The sequence below is a fragment of the Lycium ferocissimum genome, chromosome 7, assembly GCF_029784015.1.
Source record: "Lycium ferocissimum isolate CSIRO_LF1 chromosome 7, AGI_CSIRO_Lferr_CH_V1, whole genome shotgun sequence".
NCBI classification, from domain to species: Eukaryota; Viridiplantae; Streptophyta; class Magnoliopsida; order Solanales; family Solanaceae; genus Lycium; species Lycium ferocissimum.
In genome coordinates, this window is record NC_081348.1 from 29,196,674 (window position 1) to 29,217,478 (window position 20,805).

The 20,805-nt window shown below is 35.3% G+C and overlaps 4 protein-coding genes across 6 annotated transcripts; 3 read left to right on the forward strand and 1 right to left on the reverse strand.

Annotated features, from left to right (window-relative positions):
• The first annotated feature begins 820 nt into the window (after positions 1–820).
• On the forward strand, positions 821–6,121 carry LOC132064217 (uncharacterized). 2 transcript variants are annotated; one of them, XM_059457128.1, is made up of 8 exons: positions 821–996; positions 2,332–2,426; positions 3,637–3,716; positions 4,060–4,115; positions 4,219–4,331; positions 4,762–4,800; positions 5,260–5,318; positions 5,535–6,121. In XM_059457128.1, exons 1-8 carry the CDS (start codon positions 888–890, stop codon positions 5,827–5,829), a joined length of 846 nt encoding a protein of 281 aa, XP_059313111.1. In that variant the 5' UTR covers positions 821–887; the 3' UTR covers positions 5,830–6,121. The 2 variants fall into 2 exon arrangements, with proteins under 2 accessions (XP_059313111.1, XP_059313112.1); XM_059457129.1 differs by lacking the exon at positions 4,762–4,800 and having other exon boundaries at positions 822–996.
• Positions 6,122–8,918: 2,797 nt separating this feature from the next.
• LOC132064218 (mevalonate kinase) lies at positions 8,919–14,403 on the forward strand. Its single transcript, XM_059457130.1, has 5 exons — positions 8,919–9,244; positions 10,357–10,594; positions 10,684–10,937; positions 12,676–13,089; positions 14,021–14,403. The coding sequence occupies exons 1-5, from the start codon at positions 9,112–9,114 to the stop codon at positions 14,167–14,169; spliced, it is 1,188 nt and encodes a 395-aa protein (XP_059313113.1). The 5' UTR covers positions 8,919–9,111; the 3' UTR covers positions 14,170–14,403.
• On the forward strand, positions 14,073–19,833 carry LOC132064220 (uncharacterized GPI-anchored protein At3g06035-like). Of its 2 annotated transcripts, none has more exons than XM_059457133.1 (2): positions 14,073–14,212; positions 19,203–19,833. In XM_059457133.1, the coding sequence occupies exons 1-2, from the start codon at positions 14,173–14,175 to the stop codon at positions 19,703–19,705; spliced, it is 543 nt and encodes a 180-aa protein (XP_059313116.1). In that variant the 5' UTR covers positions 14,073–14,172; the 3' UTR covers positions 19,706–19,833. The 2 variants fall into 2 exon arrangements, with proteins under 2 accessions (XP_059313116.1, XP_059313115.1); XM_059457132.1 differs by lacking the exon at positions 14,073–14,212 and adding an exon at positions 18,226–18,353.
• On the reverse strand, positions 14,547–16,701 carry LOC132064219 (NADPH-dependent aldehyde reductase 1, chloroplastic-like). The gene is made up of 4 exons (XM_059457131.1): positions 16,365–16,701; positions 15,303–15,679; positions 14,859–15,217; positions 14,547–14,751 (listed from the first exon to the last, which is right to left on the reverse strand). Exons 1-4 carry the CDS (start codon positions 16,650–16,652, stop codon positions 14,729–14,731), a joined length of 1,047 nt encoding a protein of 348 aa, XP_059313114.1. The 5' UTR covers positions 16,653–16,701; the 3' UTR covers positions 14,547–14,728.
• Positions 19,834–20,805: the final 972 nt, after the last annotated feature.

The following is a 20,805-nucleotide window of genomic DNA, read 5'->3' on the forward strand; positions in this document are numbered from 1 at the left end:
TTTTCGTATCTTTTACTTGCAATTCTGTAATCTTGTTTCTTGTTCTTGCAGGCTGTAGTTCTTAGTAAAATCTGCCATGGCGGAAAACGGTAGGTTTTTTAGTGAATCTGAAATAATTAACGTGCTAATACACTCTGTTACTGATTGAATTCAAGAATTATCAGCCAATATATCTCAAACGGATAGTCTTGGAGATCTTTCTCACTCCTTTAATGACCCAGAAGAAGGTGAATAATGGGTCAAAATATAAGTGCACGGCCAAATATGATATTAGAAGCGATTCCATTTACACTAATTCATATTCTCAAAAGCAATAATTGATAAAATTGATAAATTGAAATCAAAATCAAACAAACAAGTTACACAAAAACAGAAAATCATAATCATAATATAGGATTATTAGGTGTTATATACATACAGTAAGAATAATTAAGAAAATATATAGAGGACATACATTAATCCTAAAGACACGTCCTAATTACCGGTTTTTATTAAAGATTTTAATTTTCTCAATTGAAGTAAAAAATTAGGGATATAAAAGCAAAAAAAGGCTTGTTATGATTGGGTTTTTTATTTGCCTTAAACTTAATGGACCTAGACTATTTTAATTTTTTTGGGTGATGTATTAAATTTCAATTCTTCGATTCGATTTCATCAAAGTTCAGTTCGGCTATTTCGGTTTTGATTTTTTGAAGGTGGACACCGAACACCGAACCAAACTAATTTGGTTCGATTCTTTCAGATTCGGTTTCTTGAAGTTCCATTCGATTCGATCCGATTTTTTAATTTTTGATATTTATGCCCAGGCCTAAAATTTAGACAGAAAAAAAGAAAGCGAAATTAGGAAAAAGGAGAAGTTGAGGTTGAATAGATTTTGAGAGTTGTCCATGGCCGAAGACGGACGAAACGGGGCGGAGCAACCGGGATCCGACCCGAACCCGTGCCCGATCTGTCTTGCAACAGTTACTGAAAAGTCCTACTTGGATCAATGTTTCCGTACGCCTCCTTTCTTTTTAGTTCTACACCTTATCTTCTTTGTAGTAGTTTATAAGCAGTCGTTGTTAAGATGCAATTTCATACTAAGTTTTAAGCTCTAATTCACTACCTTTTTATATGCTTTTTTGGCCCTTTTTGCATAATTATTACTCCATCCGTCTCAATTTGTGTGACACAGTTCTAATTTCGAGAGTTAGATAGTTTGATTTTTTTAGCGTAAATTCGGGCATGGAATCTGAATTTTTTTTTTTTTTTTTTTTTACGTATTTATGAAAAATTTATGGTGAGAGAAAGACTTATTTGAATCTCAAAATCCGAAACGTGCCATAAATTGGGACGGAAGAGGTACTACTTCGTATGCAATTTCATAAGCATGTTCTGTAATACACTAATGTTATTCTGTCTGGAAGTAGATGTGGATTTCTTGTATGTGTGTATATATATATATATATATATATATATATATATATAGACACACACACATACATATACATATACATATATATATGTGTGTGTGTGTATATATATGCATATATATATATATATATATACATGTTCTGTAATACACTAATGTTATTCTGTCTGGAAGTAGATGTGGCATTCTTGTATGTGTATATATATACACACACACACACATATATATATACGCACACACATATATATGTATGTGTATATATATTTATATATATAAACACAGACGTATATATATGTGTGTGTGTGTGTATATATATATATATATATATACACACACGTATATATATGTATGTGTATATATATATATATATATATGTATGTGTATATATATGTACTTATAGACATATTCATATATATATGTACTTAGAAACAGTTGGCTTACTTTATTTGTAAGTGTTATTTTGCTAAGTAAATTGTAAAGTGTATAAGTTGTGGAATAAAACTAAATATGTGTTGTAAAATCATTGTAAAAGAGTTAGTACAATAGATCAAAAAATGAAGCAAGAACAATAAAGAGATAAAGAGAGAAAAGAGATGAGAGCTTTCTTATTCATCCAAGTATGTTCAAGTGTGTAACCATTACATTCAATCCTACTATTTATAGGAATAAAATTGAGAACATCAAAGGGCGTGTCATAAACATGGATAATAACATTTGGGGGGTTATAGAAATAAAGTGTGGGAGTAGTGGTCATGAAGTAATGGGAGTTACTTCTACAAGGGTTATGGACAGGTGGGACATAATGGTGAAGAGTAGTGGGGGAACTACATGGAGATCCACATTAATATATTTCATAACGATATGGGTTGTTTCTAAATAAATCAGTTAGTACGTGCTTAAGCCATCATGTTTTTTTGCAGACAAATTTTGCTACGGTTGCATTCTGCGTTGGATAAAGGTGGTTACGAGCAAGCACTCTCATGCACCTGCTTCAGTAAAGTGTCCTTTATGTAAGGTCCGGACCTGTTTTATCGTTCTTGTCGGTTCCTATTTCGTCCAAGTGTTCTTAGTTTCATGAGCATTAGTAAACTTGATCCCTATCAGGAATGGTTGCAATATGGTAATAAGTAAATTTATTGGGTATTGATTGATGAACTACTATTAACAATGATATGATTCACCCTAGATGCCACCCCTTTCACATGAGAGTCCTTTAACTATGCAGGAACTTCAAGAAAAATGAAGTATCTTCTGTTAAGATGGATTTGAGAGGATTGAAGTACTGCTAACATCCAATAATTGTGTATCACACTTGTGAGGTCAACACCGTGGGGTTAAATATTTGGTCCGACAAACTTTTTACTTGATTTGAAGATTTGTCATGGAGCCTTGAACAGAGTGTGGATATACCAAAGTGGATAGATCAAAGATATGCATACATAAATATATGCAATATGTTTGTAAATATTTTGCTGAACTTAATCAGATCTTGGTCCCTGTAGAAACTCTGTCCGACTTTTGTTTGCCTATTGGATGTTTTGGAGTAGCTTGTCTAAATTTTATTGGTGGGGAAATTTTTTTGTATCTGGAATGAAATGAAATAACATGGATTTCTTATTTTTTTTCCTATCTGACCTTTGACGTACGGTATCATCATTTTGTCCTAAACAAAAAGGAGGCACACAAAGACACGAAATTGACCATTACAGGCAGTAATGTTGTTAAAAGCTCGAGTTATGTGCCTCGCCCCGTTCTGAGCCAAGGTGCTAAGGCATGCACCTCATCAACCGGTGACTTTCTCATTTGGAGGCAAGCACTAGATAACAGATATAGGTGCAAAGTGATACATTATTTTCTTACAAACATATGAATGAATTTTTTATTCAGAATAAAACTTAGAAACTTTCAGAAACAGCCTCTCTACCTCCCAAGGTAGGGGTAAGGTCTGCGTACACTCTACCCTCCCTAGACCCACTTGTGGGATTACACTGGGTATACTGTTGTTGTTGTAATAAAACTTAGAAACTTAAAGCTGACACCTCGACGTTTTTCATTTTGCTGTTCTGGAGGATTTTATATTTATTATACTTGTGCTTTTGGAAATCAATCTATAATCTGACTCTTCTTATAGCTGACAAAAATTTCTAACTCTTCTATTATTAATGTAAATTTTTTCTGCTGGATTTTCTTTTTCATATGAACAATCTTCTTTGTCTATTTTGCAGACAGAGAACTTTTCTATTGTACGGAGCTACAGTGAAGGGGTTTTTCAACAACATTATGTTAATGAAAACTTGGACAATAGGTAGCAAAGTCCTCTATACTTGCTCTGCTTTGTATCTTCTCCCTTTGATTGTTATTCCCTCCTTACCAATTTATGTGGCACACTTTCCTTTTTTGTCTGTCCCAAAAAGAATATCACATTTCTATAATTGGAAACAACTTACCTTTAAAATTTCCCTTTTATCCTTAATGAAATGATTTATAGCCACATAAATGTCTAAGGATTGTTTTAGACCACAAATTTCAAAAGTCTTCCTTTCTTTTTTAAACATTTTGCCTAGTCAACGGTGCCACTTAAATTGGGACGGGGGGAGTTCTATTCTAAGTTAACTTATTGAGTTCCTTTATTTGACATTGTATTCCAGTGCGTTCTTCACAAAAGCTCACAAGTATAGATTGCAGTGCTACTATACTGATGAAGGTGGAGTGCTTTTCATCATTGATTTACATCTTGGCCATTTCTACTGGTATCTTTTATGAGATATCACTTTGCTTCCAAGAACTTAAAATTGGTAGTTCTGCAGGGGGCTTATTTGATAAATTCAATGTGCCACGTTTTTGGAGGTTGCACAAGTATCTGCAGCCTAATCCTTGGCTTATAAGTTGGTTGAGAAGAGAAATCCAGGCTTTGACTCAGGTCCTTCAATCTCATCTTTTTCATTGTTTAAATGTTGTAATCTTCAATATAGACTGCACTTCTAACTCAATCTCTTAATAGCTTTTGATTATGATGGTCAATAAATACAACGGTCCCTTGAATCTCAAACAATGAGAAGCATATTTAATGTTTCAGAGAGAAAACAACAGCTTCTGATTATTATTGTGTGCTCATAAACTGTTTCTTACATTGTATATTTGTTCTTATAGCTGAAGTATGGAGGTGAAAACTCTTTTTATTTCCAGACTGAACAAGTTTTTTGGGTTCTCTGTAAGGTAGAGAGTACTAATTTGCAACCAATAGGAAACTTTCTACACAACCGGAATATCCATGGGTATTTATTAGTTAATCTTTTAATAGTCCTTAGTTGAAGTAAACCTTGGTGTAACTGGCCACTTTTTCCCCTCAGAGTCAGGTTGAAGTCACTGGGATAATCTCTCATCTAGAGGTAAAGCTTCCTACAACCCCTATTCCCTAGTCATCAACAACCTGTTTCTCATCTTAGGCAACTGACTTCCTATATGCCTATTTACCTCCACAAGATATTTAAACATGCAACTATAAAGAGCTTATATTAAAAAAAAATTAACGTCAATTGATGTTACTTTGATCCCATTTTCTCATAAAATGATACGTTGAAAACACATCATAGTTGTCTAACCATTACAAAATGGTTTGTAGCGACCTTTTGAAACTTTCTTTCCTTGAGTGCTGTGACTGAAAGTTGCAAAATGGGATCCATGGAGAACTTTGGTGATTATTGATCATGTCATTCTTATTGCAATAATACATCAAAGTTCATTAAACTGATATGTCAATAATTCACTATCCTTGTAAGTTGTAACTTCACAAGAAACATCATTGTATGTCATTTCTGCTGATTCTGATTCTTTTACACGTCATGCAGGAGGAAGATGTAGATATTATTGTACATCATATACTTGGTGTGATTGATTCGTTTAGAAGGTAATGTCTGCTGTAAATTATTGATATTTTGCATAAAATGAACTTGCCACCATCAAGCTAACCTCTGTGTTTGCTTCTAGCTCTGTGTGAAAGTTAAATAGCATTTTCTTGAAAATTAGTCACCTTAAAAGTCATGTTATTGTTTTCATGTTCGCTTAATTGATCACCGTTATGCATTTCCAGTATTAGATGAATGATTTTTCAGCTGGTTTGCAGAAATGAGCAAAAGCAAATAAAAGTTACTCAAGCAAAGCAAGAAGAATTCAAGATCATGGTATCTGAAGCAGCAAGGCCTTTCCTGACAGGTCGTACTGATAGATTCGTGAACGAGTTAGAACTGTTTCTAGCTTCATCTTTGACTATTGATGCTTTTGATAGCGTCTATATCCAACATTTGGGTTGGAAAGTTCCTGAAATGGTCGGGGAGGGTGAGGTAGGAGAACCAGTTGAACATGCCCCTTTGGTTCCCCATTTGTACTTCTTTGATGAGGACTGCGATGAAAATGAATAGATTTTTTGTCATTAAACCTTGAGTTCACTTCGCTTGACAGATTTTAGCTGGTGCAGGCGCAGTTTGTCAACCATGGATTCTATGTTTGCTATTTCTCACATCCATGGTTTCAAACTATCGCAGACCTGCCTTGTCCCTGTTAGGCTAGTTACAACACTCGCAAATTTAATGTCTGAGGTTAGCTTGCTTAAATCTGTTGCGCTGTACTAAAAGTGTGAGCACCAAATCTTGCCTCTTAACAGGTAATTATCAATTTTTATCTGGAGTTCTAGGCATGTACAGCTCATATGTTGTTCTTCTTCTTGAATTGTCTAAGTTTCACTACAACGATTTTCCAATCGATTATTGGTATATTCCAATCATTTCGTGTCGCTAAAAAATTGCATTCTTTGGGCATCCCATTATTTTAATGTGCTATAGGAAGATACATAGAAAAGATTAAACAAACATGGTTGGCAGGCTTCAGTAATATATAGTATGATTTAATAGGCCTATATGGCAGGCGGCAAAAGTCTAGAATGGATGGCGTTTAACAAGACTGGAACAATATTCTATTTAGCCAACCAATTGGCCAAGTTTGACAGCGAAATAGTAATCAGAGTGTACCTCGTGTTTTCTGTTAACCATTCAGTATCCGAAGCTCATTGGCTAGACTAGTCCAGAGTTGCGTCATGTAGGTCTATTGAGAAACGTTCCCTATCAAGAGGTTCTTTATTCACGGGCTCAATCTTGAGCCCTAAAAATGGTGTTCTACCAACTGCACTACGTTGTGTATCACGGATTCATGGTTAGTCGAAAAAATATAAAATGTAATTACTGTGAAAGACTTAACCAACGTCATATATAACATCAATTAGTCAGTCGGTTGACTATCCTTTTGCAACAATTTATACATGAATCTGAAAGTAACTAAAGACTAATTATATTTATGGGAGTCAAGCGTCAGAATTTTATACAGCTAAACGTAAATCCGCCACTTGGTTTGAACATGACAATGGAGGTAAGAATTGAAGTTGTATTACATTTTAAATGACAGTCAGTCAAACAGCAAATTTGTGAAAAGCTAGAACGTTGTTTGGAACATAGAATCATGGAAAATCATTCAGAACTGTAGGAAAACATATTCTTTTGATAAATTTAACACTACTTTGAGACAATCCAAAACAGAAAGTATAGCAGTTTTAATACAAAATACTAGAACAATACTTTGATACAGAGTGCGTAAATTATCTACTCGTGTATCAACAAACTTGTTGCAGTTGAAACAGTACAGTTTCATATTTTCGCTTTAATTTCTAATCTCCCTCCGTGTCTAAATAAATGGTGTTTTCGGCTTTTCATTTTGTTTCAAAATAAGTGGTGCTTTAGGATTTTAAGAATAAATTAATCTTATTCTCCCAAAATTACTTTTATTTACATAATCAAGAAATCAAAAATTACTTTTAATAAAAACATTTCTAATATTTTAGGAGTGAACAATTTCTTAAGAGCTAAAATGGAGGGAGTAGTTCTACAAGAGTCCTAAAACACCACTTATATTGAAATGGAAAGGGATTTTTGTTTTTTTTTTTAATTAGTTCTACAACATGCACTCAATCACGCGCCAAGAACGAGAGTGGTATCTCACGTTAATAAGGGATGTAAGGGATGTCAGAAACATAATTAGTTTGGAATGATAAATACATATAACAAAAAGGACAATGTTTATATTTTGGAAAGGGGAAACGAAAAATATGAATCAACCTTTTCATAAAATTCTCCGCAATAATCAACCAACAAAGGTAGCCAACAGCACAGTCCAGCAGTCAGCATTCAGCTGCAGCAGCCACACTCAACAAACCAACCGCAGTCTCCTTCTGACTCTCTAAAGCCCCCACCTCCACAGAGATAGACCCTATATATAGGCCCAGTTTTGTAACAGGACTAACGAATAAACGGAAAGAGAGAGAGAAATGGAGGTACGAGCAAGAGCCCCAGGAAAAATAATATTGGCTGGAGAACATGCTGTGGTTCATGGATCAGCTGCCGTTGCTGCCTCCATCGATCTCTATACTTATGTCTCCCTTCGTTTCAAGATAACTAAATACTCATTGCTGGTATGGACAATAAACATACATTTTGCAAAATCCATATGCGAATTAATTGTCAACAAAAACTATTATGATTGTTTCTAATTTCACCAAAATAGCTAATTAAACATAGAAATGCTGCCTATGATTCCGAATTGAGGATTTTCCTTTTCCTTTTCCTAATCTTGTTTGAACTCGTGAGTTTGATCTTGTTTGGAATTTTTTTAGCACTTTGCACTTGGAGTTGTCTATTTTTGCTTTTTACTTCAATCCTTCTTTCCTTTTAACAAATATCCCAATGCTTACTCTGTTAACTCGCCGCTAGGGCATTCCTTGTCGCAATTTAAATTGGTTAGGTATAAAGTGGCTAAAAATAATAACAATGACTTAGATGATTGAGAACAACATTCATTATACACCCCGTCCAACAACCCTTGTTTGTCCAGTAATGTTTAGTCCCCGCCGTAACACCATGGTACTATTGATTATACGTTAACAAATTTACAAGGGTTATTAATACATGTGTTAGCATGGTTAAAGACAGAAAATGATCCGATAAATGATTTCCAGAAAGTAAAAGATTTTCTTGAACTAAACATTTACCAACTAACACCGAAGGCAAACTCAACAAAACACGAACTTGATCAAGAATATGGACAATTAAATAATGCAAAATATGGACAATCTGTGTAACAAATTTTTTTTTTTAATTTCGTTTTTTATATTAAAAACGTAAATAAAAAAAAAACTAATGGGGCTGGCTTATTGATATTAAAAACGTTAAAAAAATAAAAAATTTGTTACCTTGTTATGCCATTATAAATCCCTGTCGGGTTTGCTCTGATTTGCCAGAATGAGATCTAATGAAGTTCAAACATTTTAAACTCAGTTCTACAACATGCGCACTCAAATCACTCGCCAAGAATGAGAGTGGTTTGGTAAGGGATGTCAGAAACAACAAAAAGGACAATGTTTATATTTTGGAAAGGGGAAACAAAAAATATGAATCAACCTTTTCATAAAATTCTCCGCAATAATCAACCAACAGCACACTCCAGCAGTCAGCATTCAGCTGCAGCAGCCGCACTCATCAACAAACCAACCGCAGTCTCCTTCTGACTCTCTAAACCCCCGACTCCCACAGATATAGACCCTATATATAGGCGCAGTTTTGTAACAGGACAAACGAATAAACGGAGAGAGAGAAAGAGAAATGGAGGTACGAGCAAGAGCCCCAGGAAAAATAATATTGGCTGGAGAACATGCTGTGGTTCATGGATCAGCTGCCGTTGCTGCCTCCATCGATCTCTATACTTATGTCTCCCTTCGTTTCCCTACTCCTGCTGGTATACATACATTTTGCTCCATATGCGAATTAATTGTAATTATGATTTCTGAATCTAATTTGCTTTCCGAATTGAGGTTGCTTAAATCCTAATTCCGGAATCATTCGTGAGTTCGAGGCTTTTATTGAACTTGATTGTGGAATATTTTAAACTTCAGGAGAATTCTCAATTTCAATTTTATGCTTTTTCAACTCTCTCTTCTTTCCTTTTAACAAAATATTCCAATCCTTACTCTGTATAAATCAATTTAGTAAGGGGTAGTTTGGTAGGATGTATTAGAGAAAATAATATGTGTGCTATTATTAATCCCTTGTTTGGTAGTGTTTTTCAACGTAACACCATAGTACTATTCTTATACATAGCAAACCATTGTATTAGCAATACAAGGGTTATAGGGTTAGCATGGTTAAGACAGAACTGCTCTTAATACACCAAACCAAACAATGGATAAGAAATTATCCCAGCATTACTAATATATCATTATATAATGAGAAAAAGTATGTTAAAACACAATCCTTGCACTTTATCCTAAATCATGTATGATTGTCTTATATCGCCAACCATAACTGATCAAACTCTGAGAAATGATCCGATAAATGATTTCCAGAAAGTAAAAGATTTTCCATTGAAGACATTTAACCACATCTAAGGCACCCTAAGAGTCATCGGATTTCGTCAAGAAATGTATAGTTAAATAATGAAGTGTCTTTATGCTTTCTGATGGTTGAATTTTAGGCTTTTAGTTGCTAATGGGGCTGGCTGATTGGTTAAAGTTACTGTGTTACGCTCATTATTCCCTGCCACTGCTCTGATATTGAGATGAGATCTATCTGGAGTTCAAACTAACATCCAGGATTTGTCGCATATGCTAGATATATACTAAAAAATGGATGAACCAAGATAGCAAGCAGTCTGAAAATATGATAAATTTGTTTAAATTCAACTTTTACTAGTCTAAGCAGATTATTTTCTTTGTAAAACCAAAAAAAGAAAAATCGCTTTTATCCAAACTTTTTTTTCCCTTTTCATTATAATCGAATATGTTTACTGGTTTCTTTATTTGGGTTTTCACATACTAAATTTCTTTTTTTCTTAATTTCTTTGGGAAATAGATAATGATGAAACATTAAGCCTCCAGCTTAAGGATGTGTCCTTAGAATTTTCCTGGCCAGTTGCAAGAATTAAAGAGGCTTTTCCAAACTTGGAAACTCCGACTCCACCATCCTCATGCTCGCTGGAGACACTTAAATTAATTGCTTCTCTGGTCGATGAGCAGAACATTCCTGAGGCAAATATAGGTCTTGCTGCTGGTGTCACAGCTTTTCTTTGGCTGTTCACCTCAATCCACGGGTATAACTTCCATGCCTTTACCTGACCACTTGACATTCTTAAAACAGATTTCATATTATCACATTGTCTTTCTCTTTGATTAATATTAGATGCAAACCAGCAAAAGCAGTTGTAAATTCTGAGCTTCCACTTGGATCAGGCTTGGGTTCATCTGCAGCTTTTTGTGTTGCACTCTCTGCAGCCATTCTTGCTTTGTCAGATTCAGTCACTATGGATTTCAGCCACCAAGGTTGGCAAGTATTTGGAGAGAATGAGCTGGAATTGGTGAATAAATGGGCTTTCGAGGGCGAGAAAATAATTCATGGGAAGCCATCTGGTATTGACAACACAGTGAGCACGTACGGTATGTGACAATAGCCATAGTTACCATATCTACTTTCCTTTTATGTTATGTGAAGTGATCATTTAACAAAGAAAGAACATTGCAGTTAAGCTGACAACGGGCATTAATGCATGTAAATATCTCAACTTTTTGCTTTATCGGGTAAAATGCAAATATGCTAATTTGTGATTGAGAAGTGAGAAATTGGTAGGAATGTGGGAGTTAAATAAGCATTTATTAAAATAAAAGAAGATATTTTAAAGAACTTGTGGGTGCCAGTAAGAAGAAAAAGCGCGTGATTAACTTGAATGCTTCCCAAAATTAAACATTATACTTGAGACTATAATGTAGGGATAAGGTCTGCGTACACTCTACCCTCCCCAGACTCTACTTGTGGGATTACACTAGGTATGTTGTTGTTGTTGTTGTTATATGGTCACCAAAAGACATTTGAGTTTATATATGTCGTGTCGCCTTAAAGTGACTCCAGAATAACAGCTTATCCTAAGGGAAATTGCGTTTTTCAAAAGTTTCACAAGAAGCATTCATTAGGCTTGTTAAAAATATTGCTATCCCTATGTTAAACCAGCAAATAGTTTTCTGTGTTCTCCTATTGTTTTGGTAAAATTTGCTTGTTATATTCATCTAGAAATCTCTACTTCTAACAGTTGCACTTTAATTTTATGTTTGATAATCATGCTTTTGGAACCATGATATGAATAAGAGGTATCCTTAGTGATCTATGAAGAATACGCAGATATTATCTGAGATGCTAATGGCAAATATAAACATATCATTACTTACAAAAGGAAATGCTACTTCTTTTTCTTTTTCTTCACTTTGCATATCCCATGTTGCTCAATTTTTATAGCTTTTTATTGCAGGGAGAAGAGAATTGCTCTCTTCTTCTTTGGCAGCTCTATCAATTATTCTTTACACATATGTCCTGTTTATATTCCGTCTCACAAAACAGACAATGAGGTCTTAGATCCATTAGAGAATCGGAATTTGCTATTCATGAAGGTAATGAGCTGTTATAGAAGGTTATCTAATTGGAACACACGAGCTATTATAAAACAGTGTTATCAAAAGCGAAAAGCGCAAAAAAGCTCTAAGGTCAGCTGGGGCTTTAAGCGCAAAGCGCAAATAAAGCGGGCTTTAATAGCAATGGTGCAAAAATACACAGCTATATGTATGTTTAGTTCAAGACTAATAATAATAAGCATGAATAACAAATATATGGACAAAGAAATTGTAAAAACATTACGATAAAGTGAAATATCAATTATCTAGTATCACCTCTTCAAGAGAGACTCATTAGCAAGGAAAAGTATGTCTTAGAGCCTTGATGATGACACTGAAGCGCACAAAAACCGAGGCGAAGCGCTTAACATGTTTCGAGCCTCGCTTCAGGGCTTAAGTGCGCCTTTGACAACACTGTTATAAAATTGAGGCCTGCTTGGCAATAGAAGATCTATGTTTAGGGAAGTTCCTGAATTACAGTGTTAATTTCTCTCATTTGAATTGGCAGTGTTTGACATTCTTTTCCTTTAATGGCTTTTTTTTTGGGAGACTGGGTTTCGGTAGTCACTTGCCCTTTTGTTTCTCGTGTCAGTAAACGATTGCGCCTAAATTATTTTCCATGGTAGAATTTATCATCTGTGGTTAAGAAACTTAGGATACTTGTAGCTTTCAGATACTCTATGGAAGGATATGTCAGGATTCTAATAACTTCACAACATATAAACTTAACATACAGGAAACATGATCAAGTTTAAGTCAGGTGATCTTACACGCCTCAGAACAAACATGCCACTTAAAATGCTGATAACTAACACAAAGGTTGGGAGAAATACAAAGGCATTGGTAGCTGGCGTCTCAGAAAGGACCTTGAGGCATCCGACTGCTATGGCTTCTGTGTTTACTGCAGTGGATTCTATCAGTAGTGAAGTGGCTGCAATTATTCAATCACCTGTCCCAGATGATCTTGCCATAACCGAGAAAGAAGAAAAACTGGCTGAGTTGATGGAGATGAACCAAGGATTGCTTCAGTGCATGGGTGTTAGCCATGCTTCTATAGAAACCGTTCTCCAAACAACTCTAAAGTACAAACTATCTTCCAAGTTAACTGGAGCTGGCGGTGGAGGCTGTGTTTTGACATTACTACCAACTCGTATCCTTTCATTTATTTTCCTTACGATAAATGCTTTCTATTCACAATGTGCTTTTTATATGGCATCTCTATTCATTATTGACATTTTTGGCGTTAGACTTTATTGCTCCAGGATATAGCTTATCATCATTTTCATTTTAATTACCTCTACACTGCATCTGCTTTACCTGGGGTTCATAAATGGGTTGCATTGGCTGATGGGATACTGGATATCTGATGCATTGATTAATGTGTCTACTTCGCCATACTGTTTTCATAGTTTATACACATGTTTTTCTAATAACGGATATTGAAGTCCATGTATGCACATAAAGTTTAGGTTCCTGAACATTTCTCTAAAAGGAGTTATTCACTAGGACACAGCTCTATCTGCCCCTAGAAAATTGACTTCGTGTTTAGCGTGTTTCAACTTTTGAAACTATGAGTCAACTTAGTTTTACTGACACGGAGATGGACAACATTCTTTTATCACTGGCATTTTCTGCACGGTGGCATAAGCAAAAGCTTGTGTAACCAATATCTTATTTGAAAGTAGAACTGCAATACTTGCCTTAACCAAGTGAGTCAAGAATATGTAATCGTTGCTTTCTACTGCTCACTGTTTGTCAAGTTTTTCATTTCATTTTTCTTGGAACATAGAACATGTGCACATGGAAGCATTCATTAACTAATTAAAATTACATGATTCTGCAGCTATTTACAGTGTTATAACAATCTCTCTCGAATCTCCCGAAATTACACAATTATGCAGCTGTTTTACAATGTCATATGGCTGATATACTTAATCTTTGACCTCTCTGAAAAACCAACCACTAGACACCTAATCTTTCCCATACAGCACAGATTATGTGTTTATATATGAGATTTGCTGTTGATTTTCCTCATGTTGATTGTGGTCTCTTTAATTTCTATCCTTAACAACAATTTCCAGTTCTGTCAGGAACAATTGTTGATATAGTGATGGCTGATTTAGAAACATGTGGATTCCAATGCCTGCTTGCTGGTATTGGTGGAAACGGCGTAGAGATTCATTCAGCGTCACTTCCTGATGTTGGAGCCAAGGACGTCAATTTGTCATGAGATATGTCTCATTGTTTCTACACTCTTGAATGTGGACATGGAGGTGAGCTTGCGACATCTATTGCAATCTAAAGAAACATCGGAACCCTGCGATTGACTTGCTATAGTTGTAGTCTTAAAAACTCTCAGTAATGTGAAACAATTTTCTTTTTACTTTATTTTTCCACAAAAATGTTGGTCATAGGAAGATTCCTGTTTGACATGGTAATTTATCCTACTTTTTAAGTTCTCCAATTCTTGGTTCCTCCTATTTACTAATTACCAGTCCTTTAATTTGTCTAATTTTATTTTGTGGAGTGGTTGTTATCGATGTATTCCATATCATATTTAAGAGTAACGAAACTTTGTTTTAAGGGAAACCACAACTCAGACACAGATCGAGACAAAAGAGAGCATCTTGCAACTTATAAACATACTGAGTGCAGCATTATTCTATTAGCATTATTCTATTGATGCCACTCCACTGTAGACCATACTACAAAACACAGATAATACATTTAAAACTAACACAACATAGATCACAGCTTTCTATGAAAACCGACAAAAGCTCCAAAGAGGCTTAAGCATTGACTATCGTCCCACCTGCAAAGCCAACAAAACCACTTTCAGATCACAGACCCAAATCTAACATTACGCATTTAACTGAACCATAAACAGTGGAGCTTGGCCATAGTAAAAGCTCAGCGTACCATTAGGGTGGATAACTTGGCCAGTTATATAGGAGGATTCAGGGCTAGAAGCCAGGAAAACATACGAGGGGGCCACCTCTATAGGCTGACCAGCCCTCTTCATTGGCACTTGTTTCCCAAAATTCGCACATTCGTCTTCAGTAAACGAAGCTGGAATCAATGGTGTCCAAATTGGACCAGGGGCAACGCCATTAACTCGTATGCCCCTCTCGACAAGCTGAAGGGCAAGTCCTCTAGTAAATGCAACAATTGCACCCTTTGTGGCTGTGTAATCAAGCAGCTTTGCATTCCCCTTGTATGCATTCACTGATGTTGTGTTTATTATGCTGCTACCTTCCTTCATGTGTTTCAAAGCATGCCTGCATCCAAAACATTTGTTACTAATCCCATTTTCAGTATTATCTTACACTATATTTATGTAATTTTCTTTAGAATAAGACTAACCTAGTGACAAAGAAGTAAGAGAAAATGTTAGTTCTAAAGACTCTCTCAAGCCTTTCCTCATTGATCTCCTCAACAGAGCTAGCCTCGTATTGCTCTGCAGCATTATTCACCAGAATATCAATCCGACCATAGGCACCCGCAACCTCATCAACGACCTTTTTGCAGTTGTCGTCGAATCCCAAGTCTGTTGCCACTGCAATTGGATCCTTTGCATCTGCCGCCTTGGCTTGCCTCAGCAATCCCAGTGTGTCATGGGCATCTTTTTCTTCTTGAGACTTAACGTAAGTGAAGGCTACAGTTGCACCCTCCAGCGCAAAGCAATGGCAGACTGCTCGTCCAATGCCAGAATCGCCTCCTGTCACCAGCGCTACCTTGCCCTTCATAGATATGATATGTACATATTATTTTCCATTTTCACATTAATGGGAAGTATATATGTAACAAAACTCACTAAACTAGTCCACGAAATAGCATCCACACGGATCATCAGCACCTCCAAAATGAGATATTCAAATCCAAAGGTGTTATGTGAAGGTATTACTGTTTAGGGTCGATTTTCTTTCAATGTGTTTAAATTTTTTTAAATAGTTAGCTATGTTGGGTTGTAGTACGTTATAGTACTTTCTGTGTAGCGATTTGATTTTAAGAAGTTTGAAGAATCTACTCCTGAATTTTATAGTCAAAATCAAGTATTTGAATTTCGTATAAAATGGGAGAGAGCAAGCACGATAGTTACACGAAGTTTAATTAAAAAATGACGCATACCAAAAAACTTCCAACATATGGTAGAAGTATCTTTATATCTTACAATCTATAAATTATAAGAACATGCTACTAGTTTGTTACCATTATCAAAACAAAAAAAAAACAAAAAAACTAGTTGAATTGATTAGAAAGTCTAAATATAAAAGAATCAAAATATGTTGTTTTTTTATAAACAGATTGGGTAAAAAGATTTAGGATATGCGTACAATGTTTTTTCGTACATATTCTAAAAGTAAGGGCGCAATAATAGAGGTTGCAGGGTAAAAAATAAAGGGAATTAAGAAGAGAAATAATTACTCTTAGCTTGTTGGCGGGCTTATAATCCTGGCTAGAATGGTGAGGAGTAGGGTCCATGACATGTTCTTTGCCAGGCTGAGCTTCCTGTTTCTGGGGTGGGAATGTTTCGCCACCAGACGCCATTGATCTCACAATAATATTAACCGGGGGATATGATGATCTTGTCTTATAAGTGGTGTTGTTTGGAGTAGTTAAAGATAAAGAGCAAAGCTGAGTGTACTTACGGAAGTGAGTAGTGAAAGTGGAAGACAAAGCTCTAGCTGAACTAGGCAGAAAACGAGAGTACATATATACGTGGAAAAGTAATGGAAAGTGATGAATGGATAAATACTTGGGCAAAGGAGGTGTGTTATTATATGTATAGAGGAAAACGGTGGAAGAGTAGAAGTACGTGGCTTGTTCAGCCGCATGCAGCGGACACGTCTGTGGAAACGGTCGTCATGGTATAAGGTGTTTGGCGGACCAGTTTCAGCTCATGAACAATTTTTACATTAATGTTTTCTTCCCTCTTGGGAGGGAATTGAGTTTTGTTGGACAATTGTTAAGACATAAGGAGTATATAATTTGTTATCATTAGTGAATAAAAATTAAGCCTCATGATCCTTTTGCCTGTGCAATTGTTGCATGCTGATCTAGCTAGCTGCTTTCACATGCATTTACTAGAAAAATTAATAATCTGAAAAAACCAAATCGACAAAGATTTGAGGCGCGAGAACAATTTCTTAAAGAAGACATTGCACATGATTTGGGGAGACATACAGATAATCCTCTTAAATAGGATACAACAAGCCCCTAATTTGATACTTGCCGATTTAATTTTCTGAATCACTTCGTATGGAACTTAATTACCTTAGTTCATAAGGCAAAGTCAAGCCTCTTTTGAGAAGTCATTTCATTGTCTGTTTATTCGAATTTAAATTCATTTAAAACTGATTTTCTATTATAGAAATAAAATAATTACTCTAATCAATTATATGAATTTTAATTTTGAATTTAAATTCGAATAAACAGGTAATGAAATGACTTCTCAAAAGATGCTTGACTTTTGCCTTTATGAACTAGGGTAATTAAGTCCCATACGAAGTGATTCAGAAAAATGGGCAAGTATCAAATTAGGGGCTTGTTTTATCCCAAGAGGATTATATGTATTTCTCCCCAAATCATGTGCAATATCTTCTTTAAGAAATAAAATAATTACTCTAATCAATTATTATCAGTGTTCAGTTACATTAATTAGCTCTGTATCTGAGTTTTTTTTACATCAAATTGGTCAGTGAAATAAATCCAAGCCCTATATTGGAGCAAAGGTCTGAATACGTTTTCTTTATTGGTAGCAGACAAAACATGAGAATGGCCTCGCTGTTGCAATAACAATGTCAATTAATCTTTGACAAATTCTGATTAATTGATCGTACCTTCCTGCAAAAAGAATTCGTTTTTGGTATAAGGATCAATTATAACATTCACATTAAAACAACTTTCTGAATAACCTCAAAACTCTTTGATCTTATCCTTTTTGATAAACTTAAAGAAAAATACTCAAATCTCAATAGATAATACATCTAGCTAGGTGGATGTAGTAGGTATGATATAAAATATCGATGGAGTTAACAGGTGCCGATAATATGTAAGTTTAGAGTGCTCTCTAAGAGGTTAACTTTATGCGTCAGCTGCTCTGCATGTCCGCAACGTGTAAATTCAATGCAAATTTCAATACGGCGCTCAAACTCAACTCCTTTGGTGCTTCAAAAAACTAGGCTTATATCCAGATAACTCTCCACTCTATTCTACAGCTTGTTTTCTTGATTATAATCCTATATTTTATAGCAGAAAATCTGGTAGTCTCATATTCGCCACTAGGAAAAAAAGAACAAATTTGATCGAGTCATTTCTGGTCAGAAACATTAATGGCGTCGCCTAGGATTCCTCCTGCTACCTTGTTGTTTCTGCTTGCACCTCTCCTTATTTTGGCTCCGGTGAACTGCGATGGTGCACTCTCTCTTTCTCTCTTACATCTGTTAATCCTTTCTCATTTTATCTCTTAATTCCTTGTATTGAGCTTTGTATTTAATTTATATTCACTAACTAACAGTAACAAAACTTTACAATTTTATTGTAATTTAGCCTATTTTTCTTACTTTTTATGTTATTAATTTCACTTGTTATGTAGTACTATATACTTATAATTATGTAAATGCTAGTGTATAAACATCAAACTAGTAAGCTTTTTTTGTATCAAGTACTGATGAACTCTTAATTAGTTTCTAAGAAATTGGATATGTACTAACGGCATAATATATCACAGACTAGTTAGAAAAACTTTGATTTTTGCCACAATTTTGAGTGCCTATTTTGTGTTACTCTTATGTCACATTAGATTTAATGCATAAAATTGATAGTATGTAGTAGTAATATGTTATGAGATGTTACTTTTTTAAGTAATGTGAATATTAGCAAAAGATCTTCTTTAGCGTTTTTTTCTTTCATTATGTTCTCATTATACATATCGCTTCAACATTTCTATACTCAGGGGACGCTCAAACGCTCCAACTATGTGTAAACATTTATGTATGTGCAATATTTTGAAGTGTTTATATGTGCATACCCGTCCGTCCCAATTTATGGACCACTTAATGTAACGTTAGCTAAGAATATTATTCTTGGTCTAATATACCCCGAAAAATTAGTAAGCCTAAAGTGTTAACATTAGGAGAAGTGTTATATAAACATTTGGAAAAGAGGGAAAAGAGGATCATAAACATTCTGGATCTGCTGATTTGACGTCTAGAGATGCAGACGATTTATTTTCAATTTATTTGTACTGTTTTAATGATGCAGATGAGGAAGGACACGTTCTTTCGGGTATCAACAGTTACCGACAATCCCACAACGTACCAGCGCTAACAAAGCACGACAAAGCAGATTGCCTAGCTGACGAAATCGCAGACGAGATGGAAAACCAACCATGCCCTAGGGGCGGCATTACACCCGGTCCAGCATCTCAATTTGCTCAGTACCCGAAACTCTTAGACAAGTGCGACATAAACATTAACACGACAACGGACGGCGTTATCCTCCCGGTTTGTGTCCATGATCGTGTTGCGACCCTTGTGATAACGAACTATACTCAGTCTCAGCATGCGAGGTACCTTAACAATTCTAAGTACACTGGAGCTGGAATTGGCACTGAGAATGATTGGACTGTCTTGGTCTTGACCACAAATACTGTCGGTGGAAGCTTTGCTAGTGGAGCCACTAGCATGATTAGTCATGTGTTTGGTTGTAGCCATTATTTGATGTTCTTGTTGTTAGGTCTCTTCCAATTTAATTATGTTCATTAATATGACTGGTAGTTGGCCCTTGTAGTATCTGTATTGACTGTTCTTCTGTATATGTGTATTGCAAGGCTTTATGTGGATCAATCATCGTGTGCGTTTTAATTTAATGTGATAATTAAGCAATTTCTAGATTGGATTGAATTGACTAGTGAGAATGCGCAAGTGCAATTCTAATCTGAAGTATCAATGTTTTAATTTCCCGAACTGGGATAGTTGTTCTACTTCTCTACTTATACTATAAAAGGTAAACTGTGAGCACACATATAGGTGAACATGCCTGAATTGAATTAGAGAGAATGATTATGAAGTGATAAATAATAGCTAACCTGGAGTATCAATGTTTTAATTTTTCGAACTATAAATGAGAATAAGCACACAGCAGGTCAACATGCCTATTTTGCTTTGTATGCATTTGCCAATGAACCTGCCCAAAATAAATGTTTTAATTTTCGACTATAGAGAGAATGTAACAGCAGGTAAAGTGCGAATTTAGGAATAAAGTCTAATCTTCTGAAGTATCAATGCGCCGCCATATTGTCTGCTTTCGGACCCTCATTTAAATGAGTTAACCGCCTTCTTATCCTATCTATAAATGGTCACACCAGGTCAATGTCTGCTTTGGCATTTCCACGATCCAATGTTTTGACCACAGAGATTGGAATGTGCAATCGTGATCTTAAATTTCTTGTCGGGAAACCGAGTACCCTTGTTTTTTGCCCGTATACAACTATCAAGGGAATGGCATTAAACATGCCTGAATTGAATTGACTAGAGAGAATGTGCAAGTGCAATTCTAACCTAAGATCAATGTTTTAATTTCCCGAACTAAGGATAGTTATTCTACTTCTACTTATATACTTAACTATACTATAAAGGGGAATAAGCACAGCAGGTCAACAAGGCTGCTTGGCTTTTTAGGGATACTAGTATTAGTCTCACCGCGCGATGCGCAGTAATTTTAAAGGAAGTTAGTTATAATTTTGTTTAATCTTTTTTGAATAAGAACATCAAAATGTTGTTATTGTTTCTATTTTAGCTATGGTCTCTTACAATATCAATTTATATAAAAAATCTATTGAACTTTTATTAAGGCCAATTTTCTT

Bases quoted from the DNA above. Each gene is read 5' to 3' on its own strand.
- LOC132064217 (XM_059457128.1), top strand. From the start codon at position 888: ATGGCCGAAGACGGACGAAACGGGGCGGAGCAACCGGGATCCGACCCG. The intron at 3,717-4,059 runs GTAGCAAAGTCC...ATTGTATTCCAG, and splicing joins AATGAAAACTTGGACAATAG to TGCGTTCTTCACAAAAGCTC. The intron at 4,332-4,761 runs GTCCTTCAATCT...TTTTCCCCTCAG, and splicing joins AAATCCAGGCTTTGACTCAG to AGTCAGGTTGAAGTCACTGG.
- LOC132064218 (XM_059457130.1), top strand. From the start codon at position 9,112: ATGGAGGTACGAGCAAGAGCCCCAGGAAAAATAATATTGGCTGGAGAA. The intron at 10,595-10,683 runs GTATAACTTCCA...GATTAATATTAG, and splicing joins CTGTTCACCTCAATCCACGG to ATGCAAACCAGCAAAAGCAG. The intron at 13,090-14,020 runs GTATCCTTTCAT...AACAATTTCCAG, and splicing joins TTTGACATTACTACCAACTC to TTCTGTCAGGAACAATTGTT.
- LOC132064219 (XM_059457131.1), bottom strand. From the start codon at position 16,652: ATGTACTCTCGTTTTCTGCCTAGTTCAGCTAGAGCTTTGTCTTCCACT. The intron at 15,680-16,364 runs GTAATTATTTCT...ATATCTATGAAG, and splicing joins AGCCCGCCAACAAGCTAAGA to GGCAAGGTAGCGCTGGTGAC. The intron at 15,218-15,302 runs GTTAGTCTTATT...TTTTGGATGCAG, and splicing joins TCTTACTTCTTTGTCACTAG to GCATGCTTTGAAACACATGA.
- LOC132064220 (XM_059457132.1), top strand. From the start codon at position 18,272: ATGGCGTCGCCTAGGATTCCTCCTGCTACCTTGTTGTTTCTGCTTGCA. The intron at 18,354-19,202 runs GTGCACTCTCTC...TTAATGATGCAG, and splicing joins GGCTCCGGTGAACTGCGATG to ATGAGGAAGGACACGTTCTT.